Here is a 13,356-nt window from a genome sequence, read left to right as displayed (position 1 = left end):
AGTTTTCAGATTGAGCATCGGAACACTTAAGGTCCAGCTGCTGAGGTTTGGATCACACATCTGAAACTTCAGTTCTTACATCTGAAGTACTTCGGTTTTCACATCCGAACAACTTCGGTTCTCACATCCGAAAAACTTCGGTTCTCACATCCGAAAAACTTCGGTTCTTACATCTGAAGTACCTCAGATGTGAGAGCTGAAGTTTCAGATGTGTGATCCGAACCTCGACAGCTAGACCTAAAGTGTTCAGATGCTCAATCTGAAAACTTCAGAGATCCATATGACCTAAACTGCGGGTCCCACGCACGAGGTTTTTTTCTCCGTGGCAGATCCAGATAGGTGTAATATAGTTAGCCTATGATTTCTGAGACAGAAAGGGATCCTCAAGTGCCTCAATGAAGTTATTCCTAAAGAAAAACAGGGTCTTGGAGTAACACCTGTGAGCGGGAAAGTGGGATCCAATCTGCTATGTGTTAAATCTGGGAAGTCTCGCATCTCACACTTGGTCTCATTACGGGCCCCGCTCTTAAACACAGCGCTCTCTACGGCCGTGACTGATGACAGTTCAACTCTCGTGCCAAGCCTCTCGACATCTCGTCTGTTTTGCTCTGTACTTTTACTATCCCCCGCTCGACTACTTAAACTCGTCTCCAATCGATATGCTCCCGAAGCTCCAGGCTGCCTTCCAACTCCATCGGATCGCTTAACTCGAAAATTGAGTGGCGGTTAAATCTACTTCATTTTGCAATAAGAAACCACCAATTCTTGCTCAGTATAGACATGGTGTCCAAGACCGAGAATAGCCGGGAAAACTGGGATTCATCGGGGAAAGAAAAATTTCAGGAAAAATCGGGGAATCTGTTCTTCTACCGCGTGGAGCAATTTTGTTTTCAAATTTTACGGACTTTTAAAGTCGAACAGGGGGTCGAACACAAAGTACGAAACACTAACCAACACAAATTTTGTGTAGATTTTGGTGCGGTTTACAATGAACTTAGCGCAGAAAACAATGGAGAGACTGGGAAAATGCATACCTTTGAATGCGACGTTGGTACCTACCATTCGTTTTTTATTGTATTTCTTCAAAAAAAAACCAGCTGGCATTTTCTCTTGAAATTGTCAGCCGAAGGCTAAGGTCATTTTGTGTTTTACTTCCCGTAATAACCAAACTTGTGTGTCGAATTTTCTCTCTGTGGAGGCGTTATCAGAGCGGAGATATATCATCTTTGAGAGTATGAGCCTTAGCTCTGCCGTGTCGAGGAAAAACGCCGTATGAGCCTTCAGGCGCTGCCAAATTTCCTTTAATAAAGCACAAATTTTCGGGAGAATTTGTGAACGTTTTTCCTGTAATTTTCCAGATAATTTCGTTCGCAATTTCAACTATATTTCCTGAAAATGTCACGGAAAAATATCCATAGCTTTCTTGAAAAATAAACATTTTATCGAAGGAAATTTATCAACTCTTGATTGTTTATGCGACGTTCTTCCTTAGCACGGCAGAGCTGTAGAACAGTTTTCCTGCGATCGAGCGAAACTCTCATCGGAACTAGTTCATCCTGAGTTCGGATTTAAGTCTTTCCAAGGAGTATCAGGCTAGATTTTGCCCGCGGATCAGTATCAATCCGCGTCTTACTCGTTCGTCAGTCAGTTTAATCACTGCTTCATGCCAAGAGGATCTTGTTACTGAGGCACCAATTAATGCTTGGATAATACCAGTGGCGAAAGGATTCGGAGCAGCCTTTGAAAGGGGATCGATCATTTTCTCTTTCAGCTTCTTAAATAGCCCTGTCGCTACGAGCGCCTCTCCTTTCATTGGGTGTATCGACATAGGTCTTGTAGCGCCTGATTGTATTTTGTTGCAAATGGGAGATAGGTAGTAGGTTAATTGAACTACATTTTTGCAATGAAGAACACTTATTTCTGGCTTATCTATGAAAGCGTAGGGAACCTAACAGTGCACGTACATTCTATCTGATATGAGCCAAAAATAGTAGTTCCTTGTCGTAAAATGTAAAGTACTTTAATGGTAGTAGGTTAATTGAAGGACATTTTTACAACAAGGAACAATTAATTTTGGTTCCTGTTTAAAAGCGTGGGGAACAAACAGCGCCCGAACATTTTATCTAATGTGAGTCAAAAATAGTGGTCCATTATTGCAAAATGCAATCCAATTGGAAGTAGCCATATCATCCAACAACCCCGCGCTCTTTTTTTCCGTGGTACTTTCAAAATTCATACCTCAAAAAAAAAAAAAAAAAAAAAGAAAAAAAATAGAGACCCTGTGTTCGTCTAATTTTTACCATTAACGAAGAACTACTTTTTAAGAAGATCGATTAATCAAGGCCGAAATGTAACCAACACTTTTTAATGATAGGCGGGCCCGATTCCAAGTGGAAAACAACCCTTCAGAAATAAAGAAACTCTGACGTTCGGGTTCACGGACGATGACGTGAACAATATTGGAAACCAATACTAGGGCGTGGCTCTTTCTGAGTTCATTTCATTAATCGAATCAAAGATATCGATAGAAAAAGCCCGGGCAGCCCTTGATGACATCCTTTCCGCCTTTTACAGTGCTTAGCACCGTGCTGCCGTGCTAAGGAAGAACGCCGTATGAGCCTTCAGGCGTTGCCAAATTTCCCCTGGCAAATCACTAATTTTTCCAGGAAATTTTTTGAATATTTGTCTACCAATTTCTCAGATAATTTTGTTTGTAATTAGAACTAAACCGTCTGAAAATTTCAAGGAAGAATATTTATAATTTTCTTCGAAAATAAACATTTTATCGAAGGAAATTTGGCAACTCTCGAACGTTCATTGTTCATACAGCGTTCTTCCTTAGCACGGCAGCGTACCTACACCTACCGCTGCCGTGCTGAGGAAGAACGCCGTATGAACATTCAAGAGTTGCCAAATTTCCTCCGATAAAATTTTCATTTTTGAAATGAGCAACGCTATTAATATTTTTCCTTTGGTGGTCCTTGGAACTTCTGGTGACATTGTGAAGCAAATTATCTGAAAAATTGGGAGGAAAATATCCACAAGTTTATAAGGAAATTCGTGTTTTACCAAAGGAAATTTGGCAGCGCCTGAAGGTTCATACAGCGTTTTCCCCTAGCACGAAAGCATACACCTATTCCCTTTCGACCAACTTTTGAAAAGGAAAAATAAATCGGAGCGAAAGAATCCATCGCTTTACGGTCAAAAGAATATTAACTAAATTTCGACGTTGCGACTTTTCTACTCGCCAATAGTATTTTAACTTGGCAACTGTTTGGCTTTCCTGAATGAAAATTTCACTAATTGCTCCTATAATTATACGCCTAAATCAGTATAAGTTTGCACACAGTGTGCAAATTAAGTTAGAAAAAACAAACGAGGATGATTTCGGTAGGAAATTTTATGCTCTTTCCGCTGGTTTTTTTTTTCTTTTTCTTTTTTTGTTGTTTTTTTTTCATGAGATGAACCGTTGAGGAGATATTTGCAAAAATCTAATCGTGGGTTTTCTCAATTTTGAAAAATTCAAAATGGCGGCGCCCTGAGGACCAGCCAATTTTCCTGAAGTTAATACGGCCATTTTTTGGGCTTCTTCAACACCTAGAAATCGAAAAAAATTGGTTTGGTTCGAAGGACAGAACCCATCTTAACCAGTGTTAATATGTTTTATTTCCTACCATTTGTTTAATTTCAATCCTTTTATAAAACCTTCTCATTTGGTAAATACAATTCTAGCTGTAGCGCATTTTAGCTATGCATTCACGACTGCTAAAATGTTTAGGGAAATCGAAAAGGCCAGCGTGCATGAAGGCTAATTTAATTGTAATCTTCCGTCGCATTTCTAAGGCGCAATGATACAACTATTTGAACTCTCTGGAATGCGTGAGGTATCACGCCGCATTTGAAGGCGTTTTGAAAACAGCCAAGTTCCGATATCCGGATTATCGTTTTGTATAGTTCATATTCTTTTGTTTTATTCCTTACCACCTGTTTATTTTTATCTTTGTATTACACACATCGTTAAACACACACCAGTGTTCTACTAAGCTCTTTCCTCAAAATTTTTTGTGCAGTTTGGTTGTTAGGCAAAATGTCTCTACGGATCTGGGTGTTTCCTTGGAAAATTTAAAACAACCTACTGCGACACTCACACCCAAAAAAAATGTTTTTTTTTTTTTAAAAAAAAAAAAAAAAAATTACTTGAGTCAATTTTACTGCCTTGGAATGGAGTTTGGTTCCTTCGTATGGGAAAAGACGAATTCTTAGAAGTAGAGAATCGGAGTGCATGCCGCGTGCCCGGTTATTTCAGCTTGTGGAGTCGTGCTTATTGCATATCAACGCTTTAGAAGGAGTTTTAAAGGCCGAATATTTGCCTCTCGCTCTTCAAGTAATAAAAAGTTATTGTTTCGATTTAATCGCTCCTCAAACTGCTGCGCTAAGGGAAAACGCTGCAAGAACATCCGGGCCCTGCCAAATTGCCTCTGATAGAATGAAAAACAATCAGGAAAATTGATTTATATTTTTCTCTCAATTTTTCAGGAAATTGTATTCATTGATACTATAGCGCACCTGAAAATTTGCAGAAAAATTACTCATAACTATCTTCAATATTAATGATTTTAGTAGGAAAAATTTGGCACCTCTTGAATGCCCACACAGCGTTTTTCTCCAACTCGGCAACATAAAAATAGAGTAATATTATATCTGAGGAGCCCATCTCCAAAATTAACATTTTTGATTAATTTGTATTTCTATTTTTGCAGTGTGTACATGGTGCTCATGTGGACTGCCGGAGACGCGTTCAAAACGGTCTATTTCATTGTCCGGGAAGCACCCCTTCAATTCTGGCTCTGCGGCGCCCTTCAAGTGATAATCGACCTGACGATTCTAGGCCAAGTCTATTGGTATAGGAACAGTATTCCTAGCTTTCGCTACGGTAGGGCCGACTGATCACGGGCTAGGTCTGTCCTACAAAAATGCGAGCTCCGTAAAATTATTGTAGCCTTAAGTAGTGGGGTCTAGACATTCTCCTTGAGTCAATTATGTATTTTCAGTTTCGTCTTCGCACCTCATAGTTTTGATTCTTCTGGAAAGAAACTACTACAATAGTGTAGGTATTCATTCTCTGTGATGAATGCAGCTAACTAAAATCCTGTGTTATCGGTAGTTACAAATAGAAGTGGAAGTATCTCATAGTCCCAGTCGTTTCTGTTCGGAATAAAGTTTTTCCCGATACACATGGACTTGGACTACCCTATTGAAAAAGTGAACCCATTTATGAATTTCCTCCAACTTTCATCTTGTAAAACAGAATTGTAAGTAATATGCGTACTTATTTCTTCAGTTTTTTTGCATTTGAAGAAATTCATGAGGCCACTCTTGTCATAGAAAAAAATTTGTTAAATTCAGTTCAACTCTTCAGTTTGAACTTCAAAATTGACCACCATTGAATTTTGACCCATATTTTCCATTCACTCTTTTCTTCCCATGAATTAAAAGTTAAGTTTGGAAAATATTCACAAAAGTGGACATCATGAAGTAACCTTAGGACTGATAGATGTTTAAAGTTATAACATCATCAAATCCTGTAATTTACTGACATCCACTCATTTATCCCCATAATTAAAATATTGTGCTGTGCAATCCTTTAGCAGTGTTTTCAAACATTTTGATGTACGTTGACTCACCATCTTCTAGAATGTTATTCTTTTTTTCCCTATAAGTAAGAACTTAGGAAGCCATTTCCACCAGCACACCCCCTGATTTTGTTTATTCTTCCATGTCTATTTAACCTTACCGGGTCATCACTTAATTGAAGGGGAAATGTAGTCTAAAATTTTCGTCCTGAGTGCCAATTGTTTACCTCATCATCTAATTAATTCATTAATTTAAAATGTCAACCAACCTGTCCAGACATGCATTTTTCAAATTTCACATTTCCGCTATAAACGTCCGCCAAGTCACAAATTTTCAGCTCATTAAAATCCAAGAGCTGCCACTTGTTTAAAGAAAATCTGTGTACATTCTGTTATGTTCTTAACATCGACTACAACATATCTATCAAGAGATTGTACTTTACTCTCAGACTATGAGAAAATGTTTGAATCTGAGAGCAGTACCTAATCTTTTTTTTACCGGAAAACTTTGCCTTGCTGGCTAGGTTTTCTTGATAGAAAGTTACATATTTTGCTTCTTTCTCTCACTTTAATTTTATTTTTAAAAATTCCAAATGACCCAAACCTTTGATGAACGGTTTTCTATGTTCATTAGGGTCTTCCAATCAACATGTTCATCTCTCTCACCGCTAATTTATCTATCAATAAGATAGGTAAATTTCAAACTTTTAACCTCTCTTTAGCTCTCTTTTCATATTTTGAATGACTTACTAATATCTTGTCCGTCAATGTAAAAGTAAAGATAATATTACTGCCCTCGGTACCTCATTCAAAGTTTATTACAGCTCTATTTCATTTTCAATTTTTCCTCGTATACAAATCACAAAGAATTCACAGCCAAAGTTCGAAAAGGATTTCCATTAATTTTCCACCCAAAATCCTAACTCAAGCAAGATGATTCTGCCAATATACTCTATGCGGAGTTTTTCGATGAAAATAAAAATTTAAGTTACTCTGTTGAAACTAGTGTTTTGTGAACAAAAAGTTCAACTCCTTTGCAAATTCGCATCTGTAGTGTATAGCCAGAAGATTTTAACGATTCTTTCACCAATATATAGGAGAAAAATCGATTGGAAAATTTTTGTCTTGATATTAGACCTCTTAAGGACCTCTGCCTTGCATATCAAAAAAAGAGAGTGCCTCCACCTCAGAGAAGTCAGTTACGATCTTTTGGCCCTTCTTTACAGGTTTATGTGATGATCTAAAAAAATAGGAAAAAACTCATAAAAAATGTACCTATAGACGGATGAACGTTTGATTCAAGGGCTCATTACCACTCTTAAATTTTAATGAAGCTAGAGGCTTTAATTTTTAATTATCAATCGTAACAAATCATAATCGAAATTCTAAGTGATATTACTGTTTTAATTGTGTATATCTTATCAGTACTATTGTAATCTTGATTTATGCCAAAAAGTGCAGTCTCCAGTCTCAGTTTTTCTTTAAGTTTAAATTAAGTTAATTATTTCCAAAATCAAGGATTTTAAAGGGCAGATGAGATGTTTTACTGTACTTGTGAAAAACAAATCTTACCTTCAAAATTCTGTCAATCTTTCAATATTTGTGTTTTTATTTTTTTTTTAACCTTAATTTTAATCTGCCATCAAAAATCAGAACTGGTACTGGTATTTTTTTTTAAAAAAAATGATAAAAAAGAAACTTTGATGAAATTTTCCCAAAGCAAGATGCATGAATTTTTTGCTCTTTTAATCTAAGTTGTTTTGTGATCAGCTTCAGTGTGAGAAGGAAATATCTTAGCGTGCCAAGACCCTAGGTTTTTAATTACTGTCTCGCTATTCTGTTGACCAAAACTGCATTGAAAAAATGAACTCTGCAAATTTTGTTTCTCTCGAATCTGAAAATCTCGAATTCTGTACTATTTCAAGCTATTTTTCAACAATCTCTCTCATTACCTTGGATAAAAATCGACCATCTGATCCTCCTCCTCTTGATTTGACTGAGTTTGGATTTATCAATAAAACATACTTATTGGAGCATATTTTGTCCCAAGTTTAATCTGGGGAAAAAATATTGATGAATAGAGGAGGTATTAGAATAACCAAAAAAGTGACTGAAGATGGTACGTATCTAGATGTTGAGAGAGGGTATGTGTGAACGGTCTTTGGAAAAGCTGCCAGCTTGCATCAGCACATTTTAAAGATTAGGAATAATGTATTTGGTCCAGTTTACGAGCACTTTTTGTCCTTTTCAAAAATATTCAAAATTAGATGTGTTAAAACCTAATCCCTGCCTTTTTAAAAATATTTTATCTTATCCGGAAGAGACATTTTATTCAGGAGTTACGGGTGTTTTCTTGAGAAATAATGGCATTTTTTAGGCTTAGTGAAAGAGTCGTAATTAATTGTTGCCATATCTCTCTTGGTCACTGGCTGGCCCCAATAAAACGCAGCAAAATGGCTATAGGGGGAAATGGCTCTTTGTCAGTGGCCGCTTACTTTTAAGCACTGAGAATATTCTTGTGATAGACAGCAGTTTTCACACTGTTTGTGAGGAAATTTAGTTTTTAAATTGTAAATTCGAAAGTGTAAATACCTTTTAATTTTTCTTGCCATGTGTACATGAAAGCATGTAATGTAAGCTGTACCGTTAGGCTCCTATCCTAAGTTTTGTCAGGTTCATGAGTCTCATGGCCTTTTTATGGTTTTAATTTTTATCTTTTGTTTTTATCTTTACCCCCATTTGTGTGCCGCTGAGTCACATGTAGGTATCAAAATTTGTTCAGCATGTGGTCTTAAATTGAATTTGAGCAATAAGCAAATTGCATTCTAAGTAACATTTTAGACATATCAATTTTAAAATTATTTTAGGTAACTGATATTATCCGTTCCGGTTGTACATTATAAATTCTTGTCCATTTTTATGCTTACCTCTTGCTTTTAAAATGGATGGAAATGTATTTTCTTTTCCTTTTACGGAACTTTGTTGATTATACAAAGATTTGTCCTTCACCTCTAATGGTCCATAACCGAGTATAAAATTAAGGAGGGTTTCAGAAGAAGGGCACTTAATGTAGTGCAGTTGTGGAGATGTTTGGACAAATGCTGCTAAGGTTATCGCCTCCTGCTTATCCAGACAAGACATATTGGAGAATTGAACTCGCCCTTATTTTATGGGCCCTTTTTCCGGAACCCTCATTAACTGTCGATATAGTTTTATCAGAGTATGAAAAAATTTATTCGAGAAATTATGCAGTGTCTGTTTTGACCTCAATGTAAGTTTTACTCCTCAAAATCAACTATTTTCTCTTTTATAATTTTAATTTATGTATTATTTTTTTTCAACCCAACAATAGGTTTTTAAAAATTATTTCTTGATTAGTTATTACCTTTACGTTAGTAGGAAAATGCTTGATGTAATAATAATATTTGGCTAGTTGTGATTTTTCTCTTGAGACCTCAACCCTGTAATATGCCCCATGTACGTCCCAAGGATGTCCTGTATTTCCCCCGAGTTCTCTAATAAATCAGTTTGAAATCAGTTCAGCATCTCGCTAATGGGCCTGTTGCAAACTTTTGCTAGAGCAAAAATAAGAGTTGTTTCTTGTAGATAATGCCTCAAAAATCACGATGAGTGCATCGGCAAAGTCTGAAATGCACTCATAACTTCACAATCTGCGTAAGAAATTTGCGTTTTTTTAAGCTTCCCGCTTCAAAAACGATACTACGGCGTAGGTGAACATTTTGTTAGAGGAGTCGCTCCATCGTCGGCGATATTCATCATGGCCGACGCTTGCACGCAGTTCCGCGCGTAATTCAAGGAGAGTTCAAGGTCAATCCATTCGGGCGTGGAAAATATGAACGTTAACACACCGATTGTTATCTGGTCTAATCCAGTTCAGGTGTTATCTCGTCCCATCAAACGTGTTTTGGCGGATTGGCGTCGGCTATGATGATTATTGCCGACGATGGAACGACTCCTCTTACAAAATGTTCACCTGTGCCGTAGTATCGTTTTTGAAGAGGGAAGCTCAAAAAACCGCAAATTTCTTACGCAGATTGTGAAGTTATGAGTGCATTTCAGAGTTTGCCGATGCGCTCATCGTGATTTTTGAGGCATTATCTATAAGAAACAACTCTTAGTTTTGCTCTAGCAAAAGTTTGCAACAGGCCCATTGTGGAAGAAAATGAAGATATAAGAAGCATACAAACTCACTATTTGAAATAATCAGTAAGAGGATTTGCAAGAAAAAAGACACTTGATGTTTAATTTTGCCGCGCCCTAGCAGTTTGTGTCTAATGATGATTAAATCTGAAAAACTCATTTTTTAGAAGAGGGCAAAAGGCAATCTAATATGCATTTTCAAGTTTTTGTTTTTTTATAAACCTATTCAGTATTGACGTCAGTGAATTGCTCATAATCATCAAGTGATAACATCTGTGTTTTTAAGATTTTATTGAAAAGTAATTGAAATGAAAAATTTTTATTCCAAGTACTTAATCAGTTTTTATTTGAGGGTATACACTTTGCTCTCTTTGAACATCCATCTCTTTTTTTTTTTTAAGAAAAAAAAAAGAACGTTTGTAGTTCTACACTACTGTCAGAATCTTATTTAACTAGGTATCGTACTTTAAGCCAGAACTATTGAGCAGAGGCCATTATTGTAAGCTACAATCTTCACAGACATAACAATTGTGAAATTAATTATGCCCATTATCTGTATCCATCCAAAGTGCACAAAAATGCATCTTTCAGTTAGCTTGTTGGCAATATGATTGGAGTTCTTGAAATATTTTGTAGCTGGACTTTCTTTATCATGTTTTAAGAAAAATTTTAAATGCTCTCGTTAGTCTAAAGAAATAATTTTTGATTAAAATCTCTGGGGGAAGGTTAACGGTGGTATTCAAACACTCGGTCCTTGGGAATACTAATGTAGGTTTCCTATTGTAGGTTTCTGTGTCTTGTGCCTTTGTAATGCAACCAATCTTTAAATCTTTATTTTTTTCTAAAAAATACTCAAATCTAATGAAAGACAGTTTTTTTCCCTCCAAAGTATTCCCCAAGTATGTGAATAAATATTCCTAAGCAACATGCGATTTCTTAGTACGCAAAGCGCATTCTCATCAAACAGGAGAAGTCTAAAGGTTTCCAAGAAAGAGCCCTACTGATGTAATGTTGATGTTCAGAAATCGCCACGGAAAAAAGACAATTCAACTTAAAAATATTCTGAAATCATTTTTATGCATGATTACCGTCTATTCTCCTCATCTTACGTGTAATTCAATACCTTCATGAGAGAGGATTCAATCCCTCTCTCTTAATTTTATATCTTAGAACATTCTTTTCTGTATCTTAGATTGCAACAATTTAACAAATTTAGATAAATTTTCTTACACCTGCTATGACATCTATGCAGAATTATATGAATCAGTAATCTCCTGACAAGTTAAATGGATTGTGGTGGCTTTATCATGATTTACAGCATTTTATCTCAACATGTCTCTTTTTATTCCATGTTGCCATATTTTCTTTAATTTGTTTTTAATTCATCCATCAAATCATTAAAACAAGATGGTAAAAACTGTTGCTTTAAAACCTTTCTCAGTGAGTTTTGCCTCAGTTAGGAATTAATTTATTTTACTTGCTTCTTGAATATAGTAAAAGAATTATTTTTGAACTTTGCTGTTATTAAACTACATAAAGCATTTATAGAGCTTTCAAGCTCCAATATTTAACCTGTAATATATCCAATTTTTAATCGTTAATATGTGGAGTTGTTCGTTGCTGTTATTTTTGAAATTTACGACTTATTTTGTGATTTCTCTGTTGAAATAGTTATCTTGTCATAGATTATAGAAACAAAAATATCAGACGTAAAAAAATATTAAGAATTTTTATCAGTGCTTGAATGTATGACTTGCAGCTAGTAGCAGAGATGTGAAAGCAGAGAAAAGAAAAGTGAAAAATGAATAAAAATTATGCATTCAACAGATCAATGATGCATGACTATTAAATCAAAAGTGTTTTAAGTAACAGAAGTACAATGGTTATGTAACAAAAAATTGTATAATTTTGTTAAAAGTACCAATTTTTAGTTATCTTTTTCCAAGCCATGTATAACTAATATAGGACTCAGAAATACTTTTGTTCCTTTTTTCTCATTTATTACATTATTCTATATTGGAGATCCATTTTTCTAAATTTTTTGGGAAAGTTCTTTTATGGCAGAAACCAGGAACATTTAAATATCACTTATGTACTGTTTATATTAACAGCTATATTTTCCATCATAAAATGAGATATTTAAAAATGGGTACTTTTAAAAAAAATCTACTATTTTCGTCATTAAATCTTTATGCAGTTGTTATATAAATCGGTATTTATAAAACCTTTTATCTTTTTTTTACAATTCCTTTAAAAAGTAAAAATTAAACTCTGCTTCTAGGGATGTAGTTCTGAAAAAATACACCTCGGTTTTGGCACTCATTAAAATGTTACTATACCTTTTCTCCGTAAGCAAATCAAATCTAGGCTGAAGCAATTATTTGGAGGCATAACATCTTTTGATTTCTATCTGTAAGTCCTCTCAATGAAGGGCTACACTTTTGCAAGTTGTACGTTACGGCAACATTTTAACAATGTACAATTAGTTGTAAAACAGAAAATAATCCTGTGCATTATCAGTGTACATTATGCTGTATCTATCTACAAACTCTATTTTATTTTGAATCAAATTTAAGTTTTGTTATTTTTGTGTTACCAATAAGTTTGTTCTTTAAAGAATTTGTAATTTTAAAATAAATACTTGTTGGGTTGCAAAATCTCATCCTTTGCTTAGATGAACGCATCATACTTTCCCTGTTATGAATTAGTAGAACAGACCTTTTTAGAAGGACAGAAGATTTGCCAGAACTCGCGTCCGACAAGTTGACAGTTGTAACGTTTGACTATTACACGCAAAAGACCGCTTTGAATCCTCAATGTAAATGCAATAAATTTGATAATTCTCAATCCTCAGGTAATTCGCGAGGAAGGATGATTTCTATGCAGTTGCTTGTAGATGGAAACTGTAACAACTTCCAACTTATCTGACCTGAGTTCTAAGGTCAAAATCATAGTTTCAGTTCAACCTCAGAATCATAAATCATGTCATAGTGTTATTTCCAGAAAACGTTTTGGTATTGGTTCCTAAAACTAACTCACATTTTACAGAGCAGTCCTCACATTTTTCTTGTATCAGTTGCAGAATAATTTATGGAAGACAGCTCATCAAGTGTCCTTGCATAATTACCGAAGCAATTGAGGGGCTTGGAGGACAAGGCGCATACGTATAGTTTTTCAAAAAATGATATGTTAATGATTTAAGTAAAACAAGTCTTAATGTATCTGCTGTGATGAAATTGCTCCCAAATTCCAATTTTTAAGCATCCTAAAGTCAGTTTGAACTTTCTTTCCGCCATGAGGATCCATGTAATTTCGAAACTTTAAAAGTTTAAATTTGTGTTTTTTGAAAAATCAAGAACTGCTCTTGTGTTGGATTGGGTACCACCTGGGAAGAGGCGACGGGGATGTCCCGTAAAGGGTTGGCGGCAGGGCGTTGACGAAGAGATGCGGTGTCAGTTGCCCGATAACCTCTGGGAAGACAGGCATATGTGGCGTTTGGGTGTCATAGAACGCCAGAGTGCGTTATGAAGCGACTTTATATATATATAAGAACTGCTCTTAT

General features: G+C 35.6%; 1 protein-coding gene across 2 annotated transcripts in view; it reads left to right on the top strand.

Annotated features, from left to right (window-relative positions):
• The window catches only part of LOC109029606 (solute carrier family 66 member 2), a 130,437-nt gene extending 117,981 nt beyond the window's left edge, over positions 1-12,456 (top strand). For both annotated transcript variants that reach the window (XM_019040127.2, XM_019040128.2), the window contains one exon: positions 4,761-12,456. In XM_019040127.2, the coding sequence (XP_018895672.1) occupies positions 4,761-4,947 (187 nt within the window). In that variant the 3' untranslated portion in view covers positions 4,948-12,456. The remainder of the gene's footprint in view (positions 1-4,760) is intronic.
• Positions 12,457-13,356: the final 900 nt, after the last annotated feature.

This window comes from Bemisia tabaci, chromosome 7 (assembly GCF_918797505.1).
Source record: "Bemisia tabaci chromosome 7, PGI_BMITA_v3".
NCBI lineage: Eukaryota > Metazoa > Arthropoda > Insecta > Hemiptera > Aleyrodidae > Bemisia > Bemisia tabaci.
This window is presented reverse-complemented; position numbering and strand designations above follow the sequence as displayed.